This window comes from Mastigoproctus giganteus, chromosome 7 (genome assembly GCF_048544385.1).
Source record: "Mastigoproctus giganteus isolate SK-2022 chromosome 7, ASM4854438v1, whole genome shotgun sequence".
NCBI lineage: Eukaryota > Metazoa > Arthropoda > Arachnida > Uropygi > Thelyphonidae > Mastigoproctus > Mastigoproctus giganteus.
Genome location: NC_143581.1, coordinates 133,629,514 through 133,654,029, shown reverse-complemented (window position 1 = coordinate 133,654,029; position 24,516 = coordinate 133,629,514). Strand labels below are relative to the sequence as shown.

The window sequence follows — 24,516 nt, the reverse complement described above, 5'->3', positions numbered from 1 at the left end:
CACGAAGGCAACTTATTCCAGTAATTTATAACTCACTGGCTAAAATAAAACTTCCTGCAGTCCAATCTAAACATTTCCCCCCGTAACTTGAATTTATGTCACCTTGTTCTAGCATCATTTATAATCTTGAAAATTTCGTCCTCATTCATTTTTTACTGATGCCTCTCAGAGCCTTAAACACCTCAATCAAATCTCCTCTAAGGTGTCTAGTTTCCAAACTCTGCAACCCACATATTCGAAGTCTTTCTTCATAAGGACGCCCTTTTGCAGATCTCACCAGGTGAGTTACCCGTCTTTGCACCCTTTCAAGAAGATCGATGTCTTTCTTTAGGTGCGGTCTCCATACTTGAACACAGTATTCCAAGTGTGGTCTAACATACGCCTTATATAATGGGATTATCACGTCCCTATCTCTACTTGCAAAAGTTCAATAGATCATCGATAGGACACCATGGGCCTTCCTTGCAACCTGTTTACAATGCTCAGAGAATTTCATGTCTGACCGTATTGTAACATCCAAGTCTCTTTCCTCCAGTACTGGGTTTAGTTGAACTCCACCAAGTGAATAAGTTATTTTGGGATTACTGTTTCCCAGGTGTAATACCTTACACTTTGTTGGATTAAAGCATAGCTGCCATTTTTCTGACCATTCCTGAAGTGTATCTAGGTCTCTCTGAAGAAGCTCAGCTTGACAGTGATCATTAACTACTCTACCAATTTTAACATCATCTGCAAATTTAGACATTCCCCCCCCTCTATCCCTTCATCCATGTCGTTTATGAAAATTAAAAACAACAGTGGTCCTAATACTGATCCTTGGGGAACCCCACTTCATACATCAACCCAATCTGAGGAATAACCATTTATCACAACTCTCTGCCTCCTGCATCCTTCTATCCATTTAAGGATTTTCCTAGTGACTCCAACCTGTTCCAGCTTATAAAGCAACCGCTCATGTGGGACTGAGTCAAAAGCTTTGCTGAAATCTAAATAAACAATGTCGAAATTATTCCCTGAATCCAGCTTGTGAGTGACCCTTTCAAAATAGCGAACCAGATTTGTTAATCGTGATTTTCCCTTTACAAAACCATGCTGAGTATGCTTGAGAATTTCAAATGATCCTATATTCCACCCTTGATCATTGCCTCCATGATTTTCCCTACTACTGAAGTCAGACTGACAGGTCGATAATTTCCAACTTCACTTTTAGAGCCACCTTATGTATGGGAGATACATTTGCACTTTTCCAATCCAAGGGAATCTCCCCAGAGTCTAGTGATGCTCGCATAATTAGCCTCAATGGTTCAACGCACTCGCTTGCCGCCTCCCTTGAGATTATTGGGTATATTCCATCAACTCCAGGAGCCTTACTGGTCTGTAGGCTCAAATGTTTTTTCATTAAATAATCTTGCAAAATTTCAATATTATTAATTACATATTTTTTAACTTCGCTCCCACAATTTCCCATTGCCACAAAAGGTTTTTCATTTGTAAATATCGATGCAAAATAACTGTTGAGTTCATCTGTAACTGCAGCTGTTAGGTGGCAGTGATCACAGTGTGCTGAAGTGGAATTTACTCAAAGAGGTAACTACCATTAGGGGTAAAGGGAAGGGGTATTGCTTTCGTAAAGGCGACTACGATGGACTGAGACAGTATTTACATTCTATACAGTGGGACCAACTGATGATGTTACCAACAGCAAATGCAAAATGGGAAGCATTCAAAGAACTTATCTTGGAAGCTACTAGGCTATACATACCAACTAAGAAATATTGTTCAAGGTTTAGGCCTAAATGGATGTCAGATGAACTGATGAGGCATATGGCAGAGAAGAAACATGTATGGGATACGTACAAATTAACACATGACACAGAAGCCTATGATAGATACAAGTTGATCTGTAACCAAGTTACAAAGGAGGTTAGGCAGGCGAAGGCAGATTACGAGAAATCTTTGGCAAGAGATGCATAGAAAAACAGCAAAAATTTCTTTACTTATGTAAACTCTAGAAGGAAGGGGATGAATCAGATTGGTCCACTTGATATTTATGGGTCAACTGTTGATGATCCTGCTCAGGTAGCTAACAAACTAAATGAATATTTGCATCGACATTCACACATGAGGAGTTATTTAGCGAGGGGAAAGCCAGAGGTGTATTCAACTCTATCAGTAAGCTAGAGAATCTTGTAATAACTGAGAGTAAAGTGGAGGAGAAATTGTTGAAGATAAACACAAGAAAGGCACCCGGGGTGGATGGGATCTATCCAGTTATATTAAAGGAGGCAGCAAAGGAAGTAAGCAAACCCTTAGCCATAATTATGAGAGCTTCCTTGGACTGAGGGGAGGTACCCACAGACTGGAGATATGCAAATGTCACCCCAATTCACAAAGGAGGATCAAAGGCTGACACAAGTAATTATAGACCTGTGAGTTTAACTTCTGTTCCAGGAAAATTAACGGAAGCACTGCAGGATCATTTAGACAAGACTTCAGCTATAGCTCAGACACAGCATGGTTTTGTTAAGGGGAAGTCTTGCCTGACCAATTTGATTGGATACTGTGATGCAGTCACAAAGGAACTGGATGCAGGGAATAACTTTGATATTATATACTTGGATCTTAGAAAGGCTTTTGATACTGTTGCACATGGAAGACTGCTGCACAAATTGGAGCAGTGTGGCATTGGAGGCAAATTGCTGCTGTGGATAAAGGGGTAGCTGAGGGGGAGAAGACAGAGAGTGGTAATCAATGGACACTGCTCGTCGTGGACTAATGTTATTAGTGGAGTCCCTCAGGGCTCAGTGTTGGGTCCATTATTGTTTTCTGTATTCATAAATGATATTGATGAGGGTATATCAAGCTTAATGTCGAAGTTTGCAGACGATACAAAGGTAGGCAGGGTTGTCAAGGACACCACTGACACTATGCTGCTGCAACAGGATCTGGAAAGGTTGAGCAGATGGGCTGAGAGTACTACATCCCAAGTACTACACACGGGAAACAGCAACCCCAGAGCAACGTATCAACTCTGTGGTACTACACTGACAGTGGTAGAGAATGAAAGGGACCTGGGGGTGGTTGTGCAGGCAAATATGAAGTTCTCTGAGCAGTGCAGACGAGCTGCAAGAGTAGCTCATGGTGTATTGTCAATAATATATAGGAATTTTTCTAGCAGGGATAAGGAGGTGATTATTCTCTTGTATAAGGCAATAGTCAGGCCACATCTAGAGTATTATATACAGGTCTGGAGGCCTCATTTCAAGAAGGATGTAGAGCTGCTGGAACGAGTACAGAGAAGGGCAACAAGATTAGTGAATGGAACAAAGGGGTGCTCTTATGAAGAAAGGCTTAAGTTTTGCAAATTACAGTGTCTGGGGCACCAGTGAGGTGATCTGATAGAGGTGTATAAAGCCTTGAATGGTTTGAGCATGCTCAATGCTGATGGGATTTTTCCTCTCGCTCAGAATAATCACCTGAGAGGGCATAAATCGAAATTGAGGAAAGAGAGATGTAGGATAGACGTGCGGAAATTTGCCTTTAGCCAGCGGGTGGTTGGTTGGTGGAACAGACTTCCATCCCTTGTCGTGGAAGTTGATAGCCTAATTAAGTTTAAGGCTCAGCTGAACAGATATTTTGAACGAACAGAGGGGTGTAGTGGAAGTGGATTTTTTTTTTTTTTTTTTTGGCTGATGCTGCATAAGCTTGCTTTCTTGCATCAAATGCCTCTACTAATGCTAATGCTAATCCCCCTTTCCCTTACGTAAAGGTCCGATGTTTTGTCCTGCTCTTCTTGGCATTTATATATGTGAAGAATTCTTTATCCCCCCCTCTTTGCTCTGTTTGCTAGTGATCTCTCATAAACTGCCTTTGCCTGTCGAACCTTTTCTGTGGCTCTATTACACATCACCTTGTAGCTATTATAGGTTTCAGTACTTTTTATTGCTCTGTAACCTTTCCATGCCACCTTTTTCTGCTCAAGTAATGTGGCACCTTCACTATTCATCCAACTTGGAACCCTCCTCGTGGAGTATTTTTTTAATGGTATATACCCATTCAAGGCATCTGTGATTGTTTTAAAAGCGTACCACAGTTCAAATGTATTCATTTTCTGCACAATATCTACCCAGTTAATAGAGGCCATGTAGTACCTTAAGGCATCGTAATTTCCTTTTCTGAAATTAAAACCCATTCCTTTGCCTTTTACTGATGCTACCTCTCTCGTCATCATCTACTGTAGAACTCCGTGATCACTTCCTGCTACTGGTTCCTCTACTGTGAACCCTGTTATGTCATCTGATTCATGGGTAATAATGAGGTCTAGGATATTCTTTTCTCTAGTACTTTCCCTGACATTGATACAAATAACAGTCATCTAGTTGATTTTAAAATTTTGTTCCCCATGTTGAGTTTCCTCCCCATTTACTCCAATCAATTAGAGGCAAATTGAAATCACCCATAATAAAACATTGACGCTTACTTGCCCATTTCATTTGCATGTAGAGGCTTTTGTCATAATCTTCACAATCACCTGGTCTGTAGATTACTCCTAGTCGCATTATACCTTTGTTTCCAACTATCTCACACCATACAGACTCTATACTAGCATGTGATATGTCTGAATCCGGGAACGCAGTCGTCGCACTCGGGCTGCTTCTGATAAGAAGCAATACCCTTATACCCACCATCCCTTCTATCTACCCTATCCTTCCTAAATACATTATACAAGCCGTACTTAAACTCATCATCCCCAATTTCCGGGTGGCACCACGTCTCGGTAAGCCCTATTATGTCCGCATTACTTGTTTTAACCAGCAGTTCGAATTCACTTATTTTATTGACGACACTTCTAACGTTACTGTATAAACAATTAAGATTTACAGTTCTTGTATATTTAACAACCCTAACACAACCCTTGAAGTTTTTTAGGCTCTCTTCCCTAATATTAGCTACCCGCTCACATGAAACGTTTCTGTCCCCAGAACATCTAGATAATACGTCCAGTTGGGGTAGCAGATAAGAACTGTTAAGGTATGTGCAAGAGTTACTTTGACCAATATTATCAGATAAACGTGTGTCAGTATTACCCATATCCCTCCCCTAGCTAGCAGTTTCCCTGAACCTTTAAGGTATCCTCAATAATACTGGTAAAAACTTTTGCACCACCTTTGTTTAAGTGTATCCCGTCTCTACAAAACAAATTCCTTCTATCTACAAGTGTGGGCCATGCTGATAGAAATTTCCCCCCTAAATAACTACCATTATAAGACTCTCTGATTTGCTGAGTTGTACACATCTGAATTGTACATGCTATAGACTTGGTCTTGGACCACATTAAAATTTACAATTATCAAATTTATTAGAGGTTTTATCAGCTATGAGATATAATTCTCATCCATTCCTGGTTTCAGATGCTACTTTCTCTTTATGAATATTCATTTGATATTCACTTCTGCTGGATCCCAAGCCACATCAGGATAATGGGTAATAATTTGGCTGATTCTGCTGTCAGATTAGAACAACCTCAACATGGTCAGAGCTTGTTAGTCCCCTATACAGAATACATGAGTGAAATGTTATTATATTACATTCCCAGTGGTGAGAATCATGGCAGAGATAGATTGCAAGCAAGTTATATCAGAGTAAGCTTGTAATCAAATTCTGGCAGTCTATGTCTTATACCCACAGGCATTCATTTCTCTTGCAGCACCATTTTAACAATTCACCACATTCTGTATGAATGTCTTGTTTTTTTTTGATAAATATCTTTTTTCAATTTTAGTCATCTCACTGAGCCCTATACACTAAATACAATACTTTTTGACAATGATCATGTTTCAGATGTTTTCAAATAATTAAACTCCTTAAACTTATATGGATGTATTTAAAATATACCATTCGTGTTTTACTGATATTTATCATTGTACATAATGACAGGGTGACCGAATTTTGTTGATCACTGAAATCACTTTTATGACTTAGTTTTGGCACATTATAGCCTTTGCTGCTGATGTGCCACTAAAACTCAAACCAAAGCCATCCCTGGGGTGGGGAGAGACTTCTGTGTAGGTAACCTGGATATCCGTGCAGATAACCTGGGATTCCACTATCAGCTTAAGGGTAGCAGGATGTCAGGCGACATCCTTCCCCTCCTCCGCACACAAGAACAACCTACTTTCCCCATTCATATTGTTCACATGAATTTCTATTTTATCTTGGATGTTCCTCTGAGATATTTCTACTCCTGTGCAATGTATATTAGGCCATTTGTACATTTTATGTTTGTTATATTCATCAGTAATTATTTGAAAATACTTTTTCTTACATATTATCTACAGTATATGTTGATAAATAACTATCATATCTGTCTAATCTTATTTGCAAACACTATGTTTAATATAACTTATGTGTATAAATTATTATTATTTTTTTTTTTTTTTGTAGACTCTGCTAACACAAGATCTTGTTGCAATGGCAATTCAAATTTCCCTTGGGATGATTTATCTTCATAAAATGAAAATTATTCATCGCGATTTGGCTACTCGAAATTGTGTGTATGTATTAATTTAATGAAGTAAAAATCTTATTTCATTAGACAGTAATAACTGTGCCATGATGTTGCTTTATTTTATTCATTATTTTCTGTGGGTAGAATGAGGCAAGTACAAAAAAAACCCTAATTTATATAATGTTATATATGTTATATCGGTTGTGAAACATGGGCATTGAATATGAAAGATTTACAAAGGCTGAAGGTCACATGAAGTATAGAAGTGAAGAATTTTAATCATAACCAAAAGAGATGAAAAAACATGTGCATGGATTCGCCAACAAATTAGGTCTCTGTGATATCATTGAATGAACAAAGTGCTTTAAAGTGAAAATAGGCAGGTCACATATCAAGTAGAACAGACAATAGATGGACCAAATGAATTTGATATGGATAGTGCTTAACTATAAACGCCTAAGAAAAAGACCAAAGATGAGGTAGATCAAAGAAATTGTGAAATTTACTGCTGTTCAATAGCAATGGAAAGCACAAGACTGTAGCTGCTGGTAACAAGATAAGGAGGCCTTCATCCTGTTCTGGATTGACAATGCTGATGATGATGATGATATCTGTTATATAAATAAGGAAATGTCTTCAATTAAGCAGTATTAAGAGTCACTGATTATTTTAAAAGCAATGAATTTTTAATCTTTACATGCTGTCATAGGAAATCAGTGAGGATAATTTTGCAAAAGTTATGTATTAGCGTCCCATTTTTCAGATATAAATCAAAATTCTTTGGAGGGGTTAGGTCCTCCGCCTCCCTATCCGTGTTGTTATATTGTTTTTTATATTAGGATTTTAGGCGCATCAGCGACTAAAGCCATATACTGTTTGTAAGCCTTGAAGAATAAGCATTTTGCCAAAAGAAAAACTGGCCAAGAGAAATGATGATGATGTTATTAGCATAAGCACAATTTCATTAATAGTTAGTAAATTTCCTTTGTACCTATCTTCTACTAACCTAACTTGAAAATCTGGCACTTCTCAATCTACAAGTATTGAGAAAGCAATCCAGCATTTGTAGAAGTTATCATGATCAACTTTATCGTCAACGCAAAAAAGTTATTTCTGTCTTTATAAGCTGCTTCAGGACTGTTTTGCCTTTAATCTGTCTTTGGGATCAGCAATATTTAAACTGTACAGATAATGGATCTTAATAGATGAAGGTCTTATTTCTCACAACACAAGAAACTTGCCTTTGTAGTGAATTACCCAGTTTGCATGTCTTTCAAATAAGGCCATGCCAAAAGGTTGATCAGCCATTTGTTTAAATGATGACACTTGTATGATATGATGTTTTGGGCCTAACTGGTCACTTATTAGATAGCAGGTGGGTTCTTGTGACAATATGCAGGCAAAAACAGTTGTAAAGAAGTTATTCGAAGTAGCTACCATGCAGTGTATGCAGGGCCATATAGATGGAGAGTTTGTTGGATCGACACACCCAGGACTTAACGCAGAAGGGGCTCCAACTCTTTCTGTTCTGGGTATATGAAATCAGTTTTCAAATTTGTAATATAGCTGGAGCTATCCATTGAAAGTTGTACAGTATCAGTGAACTTGTTAAAAAAGCAAATTAGTTCTACTGTAAGAATTACGACCCTTGCATTATCTCCAGTTTAAATTGTGCTCACAAAAAGAGATGAAAGGAAAAGATAATCATTATAAATGTTTACACGTGTAAATAAGTTTGGTTCTTAGTGTCGACTATTCATTTTAACATACTCCTCCAAAACTGCTCAACAACTAGCCGTCATTCTCTAAAATCCACCACCACAAGAGTACCAGATTTAAAAGAGTTACTGTATTATTGCTGGTACCCTAATATAGCACTACTACATCTAGTGGGTTCGGGATTTTGCCCTTTAGAGCACACAAGATTTTTGTGCCTGAAGTCCATTATGTTTCAAACAGTTGTGGCCCTCCTCCTGATGCTGTTTACAAGCACTGGGCAGGCTTTCCAAGTGGGCACTTCCTAGTGACAAAATGGTCAGAAACAACTAAATACACACTGACTTCACACACACTGAAGTCACTTTGGCAAAGAGACAGCAAACTGAAGAAATATCAAGTCCAACTCCTTGATACCTGATTGAGGTGTTGGACGAGAAAAAATGTAATCCTTCTTTATCCAGATGGGTTGGCAGGCTCTCTTAAATAAGTTAAATGGCTTTGCTTGAACAACATCCTCTAAGAGACCAGAAGTGACAAATGTTCAGGACACTCCTCCGAGTCACATTAGCATTAGTAGAAGCATGCGATGCAAGAAAGCAAGCTTATGTAGTATCAGACAAAAAAAAAAAAAAAACCTCCCATTTCACCCCTCCATTTGTTCCAAATGCCATCCTTAAATTTATTTTTAAGCTATCAACTTCCACAACAAAAGATTGAAGTCTGTTCCACCAATCAACTATCCATTGGCTCAAGGCAAATTTCTGCACACCTAATCTACAACTGCCTTTCCTCAGTTTGAATCTGTGCCCCCCCTCAAGTTTTTAATCTGAGCAAGAGAAAGAATCCCATCAGCATTCAGCTTGCTCAATGCCTTATACACTCAATCAGATCACCTCGCAGGTGCCTACTCACCAGGCGCAGCAGTTTGCAAAACTTAAGCCTTACTTCATAAGAGCACGCCTTTGTTCCCCTCACCAATCTTGTTGCCCTTCTTTGTACTCGTTCTAGCAACTCTAAATACTTCCTAAAATGGGGCCTCTAGACCTGTACACAGTACTCTAGGTGTGACCTGACCATTGCCTTGTATAATAGGATAATCACATCCCTGTCCCTGCTAGCAAAATTCCCACATATCATTGACAAGACTCCATGACCTGCCCTGGCAGCCCATCTCCACTGCTCAGAAAACTTTATATTTGACTACACAATTACCCCCAGGTCTTTTCCACTTCCCTGAGTGTAGTACCACCCAGTTGATAGGTTTCTCTTCAGTTATTGCTACCCATATGCAGTACTTTGCATTTGTCAATGTTAAACTTCAGTTGCCACTTCTCAGCCCATTTGCCCAACTTAGATCCAGTTGGAGTAGCATACTGTCGTTAACAACCCTGCCAACCTTTGTATCATCTGCAAACTTGGACATTGAACTCAACCTTCATCAATATCATTGATAAATATACAAAACAACAATGGGCCCGACACCGAACCCTGTGACGCTCCACTAATAACATTTCTCCCCGATGAGCAGTGTCCATTGATTACCACTATCTGTTGTCTCCCACTCAACCATCCCTTTATCCATAGTAGCAACTTACCTTTAATGCCATACCTCTCCAATTTGTACAGCAGTCTTCCATTTGCAACAGTTTCAAAAGCTTTCCTGAAATCCAAGTATATATCAAAATTATTTTTGGCATTCGGTTTCTTTGTGACCACATCATAGTAACCAATCAAATTGGTCAGACAAGACCTCCTTTTAATAAACCCATGCTGTGTCTTCACTGTTACTGCAGTCTTGGCTAGATGATCCTGCAATGCTTCTTTAACCAGTGATTCCATTATTTTTGCCAGAACACAAGTTAAACTAACAGGTCTATAGTTACTTGTGTTACCTTTTGTGAACCCCCTTTGTGAATTTGTGATACATTTGCACACCTCCAGTCCATGGGGACCTACCCTGAGTCCAAGGAAGCTCTCATAATTATGGCTAAGGGTTTGCATACTTCCTTTGCTGCCTCCTTTAATATAACTGGATAGATCCCATCCACCCCAGGTGCCTTTTTTATGTTTAATTTAGACAATTTCTCCTCCACTTTGCACATGTATTGAGGAAATGCAGATCATAGTAATCTCCTATAAGACACTCAACTTATCCTGAGAGTCATCTCAGAATGGAATTTCCTTGATATTGCTGACGAGGAAATCTGTTCTGAATTAAAATCTCAAGGAGTGTGACAGCTGTGAAACAAATATTCATACATAGGGATGGGAAACTTGTTCCCACTAGAAGCATCATCCTTATGTTTAATTCACCAGTGTCACTTCAGTTCAACCATGTCTCCCAATTGCTTTAGCACATTTGCTGCTGCTTATATTTGTAGTAGTAGTAATGGCGGCATGTGAAGCAAGAAAGCATGTGTATGAGCTTATGCAGCATCAGCCAAAAAAAAAATCACACCATTCCCTCCAAATGCCTGTCCAGTTCCTCCTTAAATTTATTCAACCTATCAACTTCCACAATGACAGATGGAAGTTTCTTCCAAAAATTAACCACCTGCTGGATAAAGGCAAATTTCCGCACATCTATTCTACATCTGTCTTTTCTTAATTTGAATTTATGCCCCTTAGGTTCGTAATCTGAACAAGTGGAAGGATCCCATCAGAATTCAGCATGCTCAACCCATTCAAGGCCTTATATACCTCAATCAGATCACCGCGCAGGTGCCTAGTCTCCAGCCATTGCAATTTGCAGAAGTTAAGCCTCTCTTCATAAGAAGATCTCTTCATTCCCCTCACCAATCTTGTTGCCCTTCTCTGTACAGGCTCAAGTAAATCTACATCCTTCCTAAAATGAGGCCTCCAGACCTTTACGCAGTACTCAAGGCGTGGCCTGACCATTGCCTTATACAGAGGGATAATCACCTCCTTTTCCCTGCTAGCAAAATTCCTATATATCATTGACAAAACCCCATGACCTGCCCTGGCAGCCTGTCTGCATTGCTCAGAAAACTTCATATCTGACTGCACAATTACTTCCAGGTCTTTTTCATTTTCTACCACCTTAAGTGTAGTACCACACAGTTGGTACATTTCTCTGGGGTTACTTCTACCCATATGCAGTACTTTGCATTTGTCAAGGTTAAACTTGAGTTGCCACTTCTTAGCACATCTGCCCAAATTATCTAGATCCTGTTGCAGTAGCATACTGCCATTACTGTCATTAACAATCCTGCCAACCTTTATATCATCTGCAAACTTTGACATTAAGCCTGGTATACCTTCATCTATATCATTGATAAATATACAAAACAACAGTGGACCCAACACCGAACCCTGTGGGACTCCGCTAATAACATTAGTCCACGAAGAGCAGCACCCATTTATTACCGCCCTCTGTCTTCCCCCACTTAACCATCCTTTTATCCATTGTAGCAACTTACCCTTAATACCATTCTGCTCCAATTTGTACAATAGTCTTTCATGGGCAACAGTGTCAAAAGCTTTCCTGAAATCCAAATAGATGATATCAAAATAATTTTTTGCATCCAGTTCCTTTGTAACCACATAATATCCTATCAAATTTGTCAGACAAGACTTTCCCTTAACAAACCCATGCTGTGTCTGAATTATTGCGGCAGTCTTGTATAGATGATCCTGCAATGCATCTTTAACCAGTGATGCCATTATTTTACCCAGAAAGAAGTTAAACTAACTGGTCTGTAATTACTCGTGTCACCCTTCGATCCCCCTTTCTGAATTGGGAATACATTTGCACATCTCCAGTCCATGGGAAACTCCCCTAAGTCCAAGGATGCTCTCATAATTATGGCCAAGGGTTTGCTTAGTTGCTTTGCCGCCTCTTTTAATATAACTGGATAGATCCCATCCACCCCAGGTGCCTTTCTTATGTTTAACTTCAATAATTTTTAACTTCAAAATACTCATTCAGTTTGTTTGCTATCTGGGCAGGATCATCAACAGTCGATCCGTCAATATCAAGTGGACCAATCAGATTCATCCCCTGCCTTTTAGAGTTTATATAAGTAAAGAAATCTTTGCTGTGTTTCTTACCATCTTTTGCCAAGAATTTCTCCTAAGCTGCCTTCACCTGCCTAACCTCCTTTGCGACTTGATTACAGACTATCTTATATCTGCCATAGGATTCTGAGTCGCTTGATAATTTATATGCATCCCATGCATTTTTCTTCTCTGTTATGAGTCTCATTAGTTCATTTGATAACCATTTAGGCCTAAACCTTGAACAGTATTTCTTAATAGGTATGAAACTTTTAGTAGCATCCACGATTAATTCCTTGAATGCTTCCCACTTAGAATTTACTGTTGGTATCATCGTCAGTTTATTCCACTGTACAGAATTTAAAAACTTTCTGAGACCACTGTACTCACCTTTACGGAAGCAAAAACCCTTTCCTTTACCCCTGATGATAATTATATCTTTAAGTAAATCCCACATCAGAACACTGTGATCACTGCCACCTGGTGGTTCCTTTATCTGCAAATTCTTAATACACGAATGATCACTGCTGATAACCATATCAAGAGTATTACTCTCTCTGGTTGCCTCTCGAACATGCTGCTGCTGCAGAAAACAATCATCCAATAAATCCACAAAAGTCTGACTAGTGTGTGAGTGAACAACCCACAAGTTCCAGTCAATATCTGGGAAGTTAAAATCCCCCATTATAAGACATTCTGATTTACTGGCCCACTCTATTTCTCTGTATAATTGTTCATTGTACTCATTCGAGTCAATAGGCCTATAACACACCTATAACATACTCCTATTCTTATTTTTGCTTTCGCAGTGCTTTGTGAGGATCCTCTCTTTCCTTAAGGGCACTTACACTTCTGTGGGCATTGGAACAACTAGGCACTGCTTTTTATTAAATGGAAGGGATTTCATCTGTAAAGAATGGTCATTCCCAGTAACATTTGCATTTGTGATTTGTAGCATTCTAACATCAACAGATGCATTTGAACAGGATTTAGAATATGCATCGCTTACATAGAATTCTATTTCAATATCAGATGACATATTATGATTCAATTTTATCAGCTTCTACATACTGTCAATCCATTTAGGGTAAAATTTTACAGGAAAACATTTTTTACACAAAATTTTATCAGAAGACACACACTAAGAATGATGTCTCGTTTTTTCCAACCAAATTATTAAAATTTAGCAAGCATAAACTTCAAAAATTTTTACTTTTTCTTTTTGTGGAAAATACTAAACTAGATAAAATAACATAAACAAAGATCCAATGAAACTGTGAACCAAGAGTACAGCTTTTATAGTGCTCTCTAGACAGTGCAAACGACACTAAGCAAAATTCCAACTGTAATGCAAATATTCCATGGTTCACTCAGTGTGTCACTATTGAACATTGTTCATTTCATGTGCTTTTCCTTTTACAGTGCTCATTTATTCACCTCAATTGAATGGATGCAAAGTTTAATGAAGGTACAAAAATTCCAGTTTGTTTTGCTGCAAGCTTGCAATCCAGCAGCAAATGTGTTAAGGTGCTTTAAGTGGTAGAAATATGTACCCTCACAAATGACCCGTCATGGAGGCCTTGCATGCACATAATGTGCTGCATTGGACCATGAAATAACGTCAGCTACAAAACCCCACCTGCATCAACTGCCAAGGAGAGCACCCTGCATACCCACGAGCATGCCTAGAGGTGGAATGAACAAAAAGAAGTACAGTGACTGAACATAGCATACTAGGAAGCAAGAAAAGCAGTGAAACTAGTAAACACCAGCAAATCTTCATATGCCCAGAAGGTTACAGGGAGATGTTCCATCAGTACTCAAAACTGAAATATCTGTCCCACCTAAAGAGTCAATTACCCCCATCTCATGCTACTGCTAAGCTCGCAACAGCCTGCACAGAAGGACTAATGCCACTTAATACTTCCCAATGCCCAATTAGTAGTAGTAGTAGTAGTAGTGGCACATGATGCAAGAAAGCAAGTGTAGGAGCTTATGCAGCATCAGCCAAAAAAAAAAAAAAAAAAAAAAAAAATCATCACACCATTCCCTCCAAATGCCTGTCCAGTTCCTCCTTAAATTTATTTAACCTATCAACTTCCACAACGACAGATGGAAGTTTGTTCCAGCAATTAACCACCCGCTGGCTAAAGGCAAATTTCCGCACATCTATTCTACATCTGTCCTTTCTTAATTTGAACTTATGTCCCCGTAGGTTCGTAATCTGAACAAGTGGAAGGATCCCATCAGAATTCAGCGTGCTCAACCCATTCAAGGCCTTATAGACCTCAATCAGGTCACCGCGCAGGTGCCTAGTCTCCAGCCACTGCAATTTGCAGAACTTAAGCCTCTCTTGGTAAGAGAATCCCTTCATTCCCCTCACCAATCGTGTTGCTCTTCTCTGTACACGCTCAAGCAAATCTACATCCTTCCTAAAATGAGGCCTCCAGACCTGTACGCAGTACTCAAGGCGTGGCCTGACCATTGCCTTATACAGAGGGACAATCACCTCCTTTTCCCTGCTAGCAAAATTCCTATATATCATTGACAAAACCCCATGACCTGCCCTAGCAGCCTGTCTGCATTGCTCAGAAAACTTCATATCTGACTGCACAATTACTCCCAGGTCTTTTTCATTTTCTACCACCTTAAGTGTAGTACCACACAGTTGGTACGTTTCTCTGGGGTTACTTCTACCCATATGCAGTACTTTGCATTTGTCAAGGTTGAACTTCAGTTGCCACTTCTTAGCCCATCTGCCCAAATTATCTAGATCCTGTTGCAGTAGCACACTGCCATTACTGTCATTAACAACCCTGCCAACCTTTGTGTCATCTGCAAACTTCGACATTAAGCCTCATATACCTTCATCAATATCATTGATAAATACACAAAACAACAGTGGACCCAACACCGAACCCTGTGGGACTCCACTAATAACATTAGTCCATGAAGAGCAGCACCCATTGATTACCACCCTCTGTCTTCTCCCACTTAACCATCCTTTTATCCATTGTAGCAACTTACCCTTAATACCATTCTGCTCCAATTTGTACAGTAGTCTTCCATGCGCAACAGTGTCAAAAGCTTTCCTGAAATCCAAGTATATGATATCAAAATTATTTTTCGCATCCAGTTCCTTTGTGACCACATCATAATAACCAATCAAATTTGTCAGACAAGACTTTCCCTTAACAAACCCATGCTGTGTTTGAATTATTGCTGCAGTCTTGTCTAGATGATCCTGCAATGCATCTTTAACCAGTGACTCCATTATTTTACCCGGAACAGAAGTTAAACTAACTGGTCTGTAATTACTCGTGTCACCCTTCGATCCACCTTTGTGAATTGGGGACACATTTGCACATCTCCAGTCCGTGGGAACCTCCCCTGAGTCCAAGGATGCTCTCATAATTATGGCTAAGCGTTTGCTTAGTTGCTTTGCCGCCTCCTTTAAAATAACTGGATAGATCCCATCCACCCCAGGTGCCTTTCTTATGTTTAACTTCAACAATTTCTCCTCCACTTTGCTCTCAGTTATTACAAAATCATTAAGCACACTGCTACAATTTGATAACCTTCTTCTATTTTCAAACTGTAATAATTCCTCACGTGTGAATGTAGATGCAAAATACTCATTCAGTTTGTTTGCTATCTGAGCAGGATCATCAACAGTCGAACCATCGATGTCAAGTGGACCAATCATATTCATCTCCTTCCTTTTAGAGTTTATATAAGTAAAGAAATCCTTGCTGTTTTTCTTAGCATCCTTTGCCAAAGATTTCTCATAATCCGCCTTCGCCTGCCGAACCTCCTTTGTGACCTGATTACAGACTAGCTTATATCTGCCACAGGCTTCTGCGTCACCTGATAATTTATATGCATCCCATGCATTTTTCTTCTCTGTCACGAGTCTCATTAGTTCATTTGATAACCATTTAGGCCTAAACCTTGAACGATATTTCTTAATCGGTATATAAAGTCTAGTAGCTTCCACGATTAATTCCTTGAATGCTTCCCACTTAGAATTTACTGTTGGTAACATCGTCAGTTGATCCCACTGTACAGAATTTAAAAACTGTCTGAGACCACTGTACTCCCCTTTACGGAAGCAAAAACCCTTTCCTTTACCCCTGACGGTAGTTACCTCTTTGAGTAAATCCCACTTCAGCACACTGTGATCACTGCCACCTAGTGGTTCCTTTATCTGCAAATTCTTAATACACGAATGATCACTGCTGATCATTACAAAGATTAGTTACAAAGATTAGTTACTGCTGATTAGTTACAAAGCAAAGTGGCAGTGAAATGGCATCCACAACACAAGAATAAATGGACCTTAAGGAGGTACCAGACAATTCACTCTTGTAACTTGATGCAGAAATGGACATAGGACATGTACATACTTCCCCAAAAAAAAATAAATCCAAGGCTAGGAAGAAACAAACCCTCGTCAATTTGGAAGCAAATTGATGGATCCACCAAGCCCAAATAATGGCTATATTTGTACTGTGGAATTGTCATGGATTCACATGAAATACTGGTGACATTTTACAGAAAAGCATGAACCACTTTGCTTTTGCTTACAGGAGGCAAACCCTTCCTTGCATAATATTACAATCACACATAAGGATAGATCTGGGGAAATAGGACTTGTTATTCTTGTGGACAACGAGACTCCATTTCAAACTATACCCTTACCAATAGCTTAGTAGTGGTAGCAATTTGTCTGGTAAGGTTTTTAATAATAATCTGGTCCATCTATTTGCTGCCTGGAACAGACAACCTCTGGGTAGACCTTGATGATCTTATTTTGCAGTTCTCTCCCTCCATTTTACTTCTGGTGGGGGGGGGCTTCATTGGAATAACATCCTGTGTGGTAGTGCTGACATTAATAGAAGGGATATGTCATAGAGCCTATGCTCACTGACAATATAACCTCTTCCTTCTAAATTTGGGAACTAACACCTTCTTCCACGTACCTACACATACATTTTCTGCCATTGATTTTTCTGCCTGCTTACTTGGAAGGTGAAGGAGACCCCATATAGAAGTGATCATTTCCCTGTGATAACCACCCTACTTAGTGCGAGATTGTATCTACCTTTAGCATTAGCATTAGTAGAGGCATATGATGCAAGAAAGCAAGCTTATGCAGCATCAGCCAAAAAAAAAAAAAAACCCACTTCCACTTCACCTCTCCGTTCGTTCGAAATACCTGTCCAGCTGAGCCTTAAATTTATTTTGGCTATCAACTTCCACGACAAATGATGGAAGTCTGTTCCACCAACCAACTACCCGCTGGCTAAAGGCAAATTTCCGCACGTGAATCCTACATCTGTCTTTCCTCAATTTGAATTTATGCCCTCTCAAGAATCCCATCAGTATTGAGCATGCTCAAACCATTCAAGGCTTTATACACCTCTATCAGATTACCTTGCTGGTGCCTAGTCTCCAGACATTGTAATTTGCAAAACTTAAGCCTTTTTTCATAAAAGTACCCCTTTATTCCATTCACTAATCTTGTTGCCCTTCTCTGTACTCGTTCCAGCAGCTCTACATCCTTCTTGAAATGAGGCCTCCAGACCTGTATACAGTACTCAAGGTGTGGCCTGACCATTGCCGTATACAAGGGAATAATCACTTCCTTATCCCTGCTAGAAAAATTCCTGTATATCATTGACAAGACACCATGAGCTATCCTTGCAGCCTGTCTGCACTGCTTAACGATCTTCATATCTGCCTGCACAACTACCCCCAAGTCCCTTTCATTCTCTACCACTGTCAGTGTAGTACCACAGAGTTGATACGTTGCTCTGGGGTTGCTGTTTCCCATGTGTAGTACTTTACATTTGTCAATGTTAAACTTCATTTGCCACCTCTCAGCCCATCTGCTCAACCTTTCCAGATCCTGTTGCAGCAGCATAGTGTCAGTAGTGTCCTTGACAACCCTGCCAACCTTTGTATCATCTGCAAACTTGGACATTAAGCTTGATATACCATCATCAATATCATTTATAAATACAGAAAACAATAATGTATGCAACACTGAACCCTGAGGGACTCCACTAATAAGATTAGTCCAAGATGAGCAGTGTCCATTGATTACCACTCTCTGCCTTCTTCCTCTCATCCACCCCTTTATCCATAGCAGCAATTTGCCTCCAATGCCACACTGCTCTAATTTGTGCAGCAGTCTTCCATGTGCAACAGTATCAAAAGCCTTTCTAAGATCCAAGTATATAATATCAAAGTTATTCCCTGCATCCAGTTCTTTTGTGACTGAATCATAGTATCCAATCAAATTGGTCAGGCAAGACTTTTCCTTAACAAAACCATGCCATGCTGTGTCTGAGCTATGACTGAAGTCTTGTCTAGATGATCCCGCAGTGCTTCTTTAACCAGTGCCTCCATTAATTTTTCCTGGAACAGAAGTTAAACTCACAGGTCTAGAATTACTTGTGTTGGCCTTTGATCCTGCTTTGTGAATTGGGGTCACATTTGCACATCTCCAGTCTGTGGGTACCTCCTCTGAGTCCAAGGAAGCTCTCATAATTATGGCTAAGGGTTTGCTTACTTCCTTTGCTGCCTCCTTTAATATAACTGGATAGATCCCATTCACCTCAGGTGCCTTTCTTGTGTTTATCTTCAACAATTTCTCCTCCACTTTACTCTCAGTTATTACAAGATTCTCTAGCTTACTGCCAGTGTTGAATACACCTCTGGCATTCCCCTCGCTGAATAGCTCTTCATGTATGAATGTCGATGCAAAATATTCATTTAGTTTGTTAGCTACCTGAGCAGGATCATCAACAGTTGACCCATCGATATCAAGTGGACCAATCTGATTCATCCCCTTACATAAGTAAAGAACTCTTTGCTGTTTTTCTTTGCATCCCTTACCAAAGATTTCTCATAATCTGCCTTTGCTTGCCTAACCTCCTTTGTAACTTGGTTACAGATCAACTTGTATCTATCATAGTTTCTTATGTTACCACACTTGAAGATTGATCTGGCTGACTGGAATTCCTTTCAACAGTTGGCAGATTTTAATATTACTATAGTTAGTTAGGAGGCAATCAAGGATGCAGTGACATGCATGATAAAAAATTATTGTTCAAGCAGCTGCAATTGCTATTCCATAAACATCCACCCAGTTTCCAGCATTTCTCAAGCCATCGTGAAATGCAGAATGCAAGCAGCAAAAAAGGCTCAAAACAAAGCTTGAGGGATATTCCAACAGTATCCTACCTTAGCTAATCTAATAGCTTCTAAACATGCATGAACCAAAGCACACTACATTTGTCATCAGAGTCCAAAGCAGTTGTGGATTCATTATATATTATTGGTTACTCAGTCAACCAGTACTAAGGTGGTCTGGGTAAAGTCTAGAAAATGATGGGGAAATATATATCCCACCCTTCATTGATCGTAGAATATAATGGATGCACCACTGCAGAACAAACTGCAGTAGCAAATGCTGTTAGAGTAACATTTTGTAACATCTCAGTAATGTAATCTTATTCTCAAGTCGTTAGTCCTCAAACATAAAAACACAAAACACACACTAAATTTCACATCATATGTCCCTACAATGGACTGTTCACTGTACAAGAGCCAAAGAGAGCTCTAACCCTTTTTAATAGCTCTTCGACCAGATGGCATTCATTATGAAATTATTAAGAACCCTTCTCAGAAACCTGTGGATCACTTGCTCTTTTTGTGTAACAGAATCTTTATTGAAGAGCAGTTTTCAGATGACTGGCACAGTCATCTGAAAGCAAGTATTCTTGCTTTTGCTAATGCAGGAAAGGATCTTAAAATTTCTACTGATTATTGACCTATCACTCTGATTAGCTGGAGAGAATGGTCAATGCTCATCTTATATGATATTTAGAATCAAATAACCTTTTCTCCAATATGCAATGTGGCTTCTGAAGAAACAGGTCCCTGTGGGCCATTTAATTAGACCGAAAGCATCCATCTGGGATGCTTTCCTGAAAAACAGGAACATCTTGTGTCTCTTTTTTGATATGGAAAAGCATATGATACAATTTGGATATTTGTCATTTTAAAAGAATTTAATTTATATTAATTAAATTTAATTTTAATTTGGCATTTTATATAGCCTCGGTCTTAGAGGTCACCTCTGTTTTTATTAAAAACTTTTTATCCAATCAGTCTTTCCATGTTCATGTAGGATCATCCATCCTCTCATCTCTTATGCCAAGAGGAGGAAGCACTACGAGGATCAGTTTTTTAAGCATTGCATTTTTTTGCCATCAAAAAACAACTATAAATGACACCCTCTATGTTGCCGATTTTAACATATTTTCTTGAGGGTTATTGAAAGACAACTGCAACAAGCTATCAATTGCTTTAACTCCTGTGCTAATGGGTTCAGATTCTTGCCACAAAAGAGTGTTTGCATTCATTTTTGTGATAAGCATAATCTTCATTCTGAACCTGAAGCTTGGACAAAATACTATTCCAGTAATACTGTTCTAGTGACTTGTATTTGATAAAAAGTTGACTTTTCTTGAACTTACCTGTTAATTCATACAAAGTGCACAAGCGGCTTGATTATTCCCAGTGCTTTGACTTCTTGGAGTGCAGATCTTACAGGTTAATTTGCATCTACCATGCACATGTGCAATCTAAACTAGATTATGGGTCCCAGGTATATGCATCAGCCAGAGGCAATGTACTTCAATGGCTGGACCCTATCCATCATCGGGCTATTCATATTTCTCCTGGATCATTTTGTCACTACATGTGGAAGCAAATGAACCACCATTATCACTTTTATATAAACAGTTTTCTGTAAAATATATTTTAAATCTGAAATCCCTGTCAAACGATCCTCTGTGGACATCTTTTTTTGAGCCGTGATGGGAAACTTGTAGAACTCCCATCACACTGCCAATTATCCTTTTGGTATTTGTTTCCAAGATTTACATATCATGGTAGACAAGATTGCCAAAACACCAAAGCAAACCCTTCCACCTTGTTTGCATGCTCATGTTCTCCTTTCAGAACTGGTTAAAAGCTGATACTCCATCACCTGTCTTCTTGTGGCTCTATTCGGAACACACCGAACTTTCTGACTTGTCACAAGTTTACAGACCACTAGAAGTTGGATTCATGTGGATGGCCTGCTTCCATCTTTCCAGACTCTATTATATCCTTGCAGATTCTCCATGAATGCAGCACTGTGTAGCTGCATGCTGCAAAGTTAGCCAGAGATCCCATTAGAACTTGCTAATAATAATGATTTATTATATAATCTGATTCTTTGAGTGCATTACAGGTTTTATTAGCATTGAGATACAGTTCTCACCCAGTCCTGTCTCGGGTTCAGCAAAAGATTCTCCCTCTCTGTGACCATATATTTGATATCTGCTTCCATTGGATCCCTAACCACATTGGAAATTGGAATTATGGGAAGTGAATAGGCAAATCAGGAATTCCCACTAATAATCATGGCCTGTCAGTCCCCAGACTAGAGGCAAATAATTCACAAGAAGATAGAGTCCCAATGACAAGATTCGTGGAATGGATAGACTACAAATAAATTGCATCAGATATTCTGTAATTCAATCTTGGAGGGCTGCACATAAATTGTATATAGGTTGGTCTTGCTCAGCTCCACTTAGGATACAATCATGCGACACAGTCCTTTATGCTGAGGACCAGCGAACCTCCTATCGCTTAGACAAATTTTAATGCAAGGCAATCGTTCTTGCCTTTGCTAAGCCAGGAAAGGATCCAAAAGTCACTACTAATTATCGTCCTATTGCTCTGACTAGCTGTCTGTGCAAAATCCTGGACAGAATGGTTAATTTTTGTTTAATATGGTATTTAGAATCAAATGACCTTCTGTCCAATATCCAGTGTGGCTTCCGAAGGAACCAGTCCACTCTGGACCATCTTATTAGACTGGAAACATCCATCCGGGATGCTTTCCTAAAACGTGAACATTTGGTGTCTGTATTCTTTGACATGGAGAAAGCATATGACATAACTTGGAGATTTGGCATCTTAAAAGATTTGCATAGCCTTGGTCTTAGAGGGCAGCTCCCCATTTTTATTAAAAACTTTATAGCCAATTGATCTTTTCAAGTTCGTGTGGGATCCTCACTCTCTCGTTCCTTCAGCCAAGAGGAGGGAGTACTACGAGGATCAGTATTAACGCTTTTTGCCATCAAAGTAAATTCCATCACAGAACAACTTTCTCCAACTGTAAACAGTGCCCTCTTTGTTGATGATTTTAGCATATTTTGTCAGTCATTCAACATGAGGGTTATTGAAAGACAACTGCAAAAAGCCATTGATCGCCTAAATTTGTGGGCACTATCTAATGGATTCAGGTTCTCGCCGCAGAAGACCGTTTGCGTACACTTTTGTCGTAAGCGTAATCTTCATCCTGAACCTGAATTAAGGCTTGGACAAAATGCTTTTCCAGTAGCGGCGGACACAAAATTCTTGTGACTCATATTTGATAAAAAGCTGACCTTTCTGGATCACATCCGTCAATTCTGTACAAAATGCACAATAGGCTTGAATATTCTCCGCTCTCTCTCCTCTACATCTTGGGGTGCGGACCGATGCACTTTTCTACGGCTTTACCGTGCGCTTGTACAATCCAGACTAGATTACGGGTTCCTGGTATACAATTCGGCCAGAGACAGTGTACTTTGATAGCTGGATCCTGTCCATCATCAGACTCTCTGCATTGCTATTGGAGCATATCAAACATCTTCTGTCCAGAGCTTATACGTCAAAGCAAATGAACCACTGCTATTGCTCCGATGCAAGCAGTTGTCTCTAAAGTATACTTTAAAACTGAAATCCCTGCCAGACCATCCTAAGTGGCCATTCGTTTTTAAGCCACGATGGGGAAATTTGTACAACACCCGTAAGACTGCCAATCGTCCTTTTGGTATTCGTCTCTCCAAGAGCTACTCAAAGAACTTAAGATCAAGGTAGACAAGGTTGCCCAAACACCAAAGCAACCCCTTCCACCCTGGCATGCTCATGTTCTCCAGCATGTGACTTGTCCCTTAGAAATTGGGGAAAGTCGGACACTCCATCATCTGTCTACCTGCAGCTTTATTCAGCACACCGAGCTGAATATTCTCACTTCGCGCCAGTTTACACAGATGGCTTGAAGTCGGAATCATATGTGGGATCTGCTGCTGTCTTTACAGACATCACCACATCGGAGCAGATTCTCTCTGAATGCAGCATATTTACTGCAGAGCTGCACGCTATAGAGTTAGCCTTGGATCATATTAGTAAATGCCAATACCAACAGTTCATTTTATATTCCGATTCTCTCAGCATGTTACAGGCTTTAATAATTGTGAGATGGAGTGTCCGACTTTCCCCATTGGGATTAGGGGAAATGATTTGGCTGCGGTGTCAGCCAAATCAGCAATTCTCAATAATAATCGCTGCCTGTCAGTCCCCTATGCAGACTACAGGCAAATAATACACCAAAAGATATACTCCTAATGGCAGGATTCGTGGAATAGACAGACTACGAATAAATTATATCGTATAAAGCCTGTAATTGAATCGTGGTAGTCTAGTATGCAGAGTAATCGTAAGGAGGAAGTTGTTCTTGCCCGAACACGCATAGGACATAGTCATTTGACTCACTCATATTTGCTGAGGGCTGACGATCCTCCTATGTATGAGTCCTGTGACACAATTTTATCAATCAGACACATTTTAATTGACTGTCCAGTTTTTAGCAATATACATTTTACCACTTTTAACCATCTGACTGAGCCAGCCATATACACTCAGTCAGATTTTATTCGACAATGACCATGTGTCTGCTATTTTTAGCTTTTTGAAATCAATAAACCTTTTTACTCATATTTAAAAAATCTACCTTGTTATTGTTACTTGTTTACTGATATTTGTCTTTTACAGTTTATATTTGTTTTTATACCTTGACTTAGTTACCTAATTCATTAGGCCACTCTAAGTTTTACTTTTTATGACCAGGTTTTGGCGCATTATAGCCATAGTTGCTAATGCGCCAATAAAACCCAACCAACCAACATATTTTAACTGATTGTATGGATATTCCTGTTTTTAAGCCTCTGACCATGCCTTGTATGCTTAGTTAGAATTTCTCTGACAATGACAGCATGTTGGCTGTTTTAAAATTGTTAGCACTTATTAGCATTAGTAGAGGCATATGATGCAAGAAAGCAAGCTTATTCAGCATCAGCCAAAAAAAAAAAAAAAAACACCAC

General features: G+C 39.4%; 1 protein-coding gene across 1 annotated transcript in view; it reads left to right on the top strand.

Annotated features, from left to right (window-relative positions):
* Positions 1–24,516, top strand: part of LOC150083210 (inactive tyrosine-protein kinase RYK-like) — a 479,651-nt gene that overhangs the window by 417,806 nt on the left and 37,329 nt on the right. Inside the window, exon 11 of the mRNA XM_090378435.1 lies at positions 6,445–6,554. Coding sequence (XP_090234561.1) covers positions 6,445–6,554 — 110 coding nt within the window. The remainder of the gene's footprint in view (positions 1–6,444; positions 6,555–24,516) is intronic.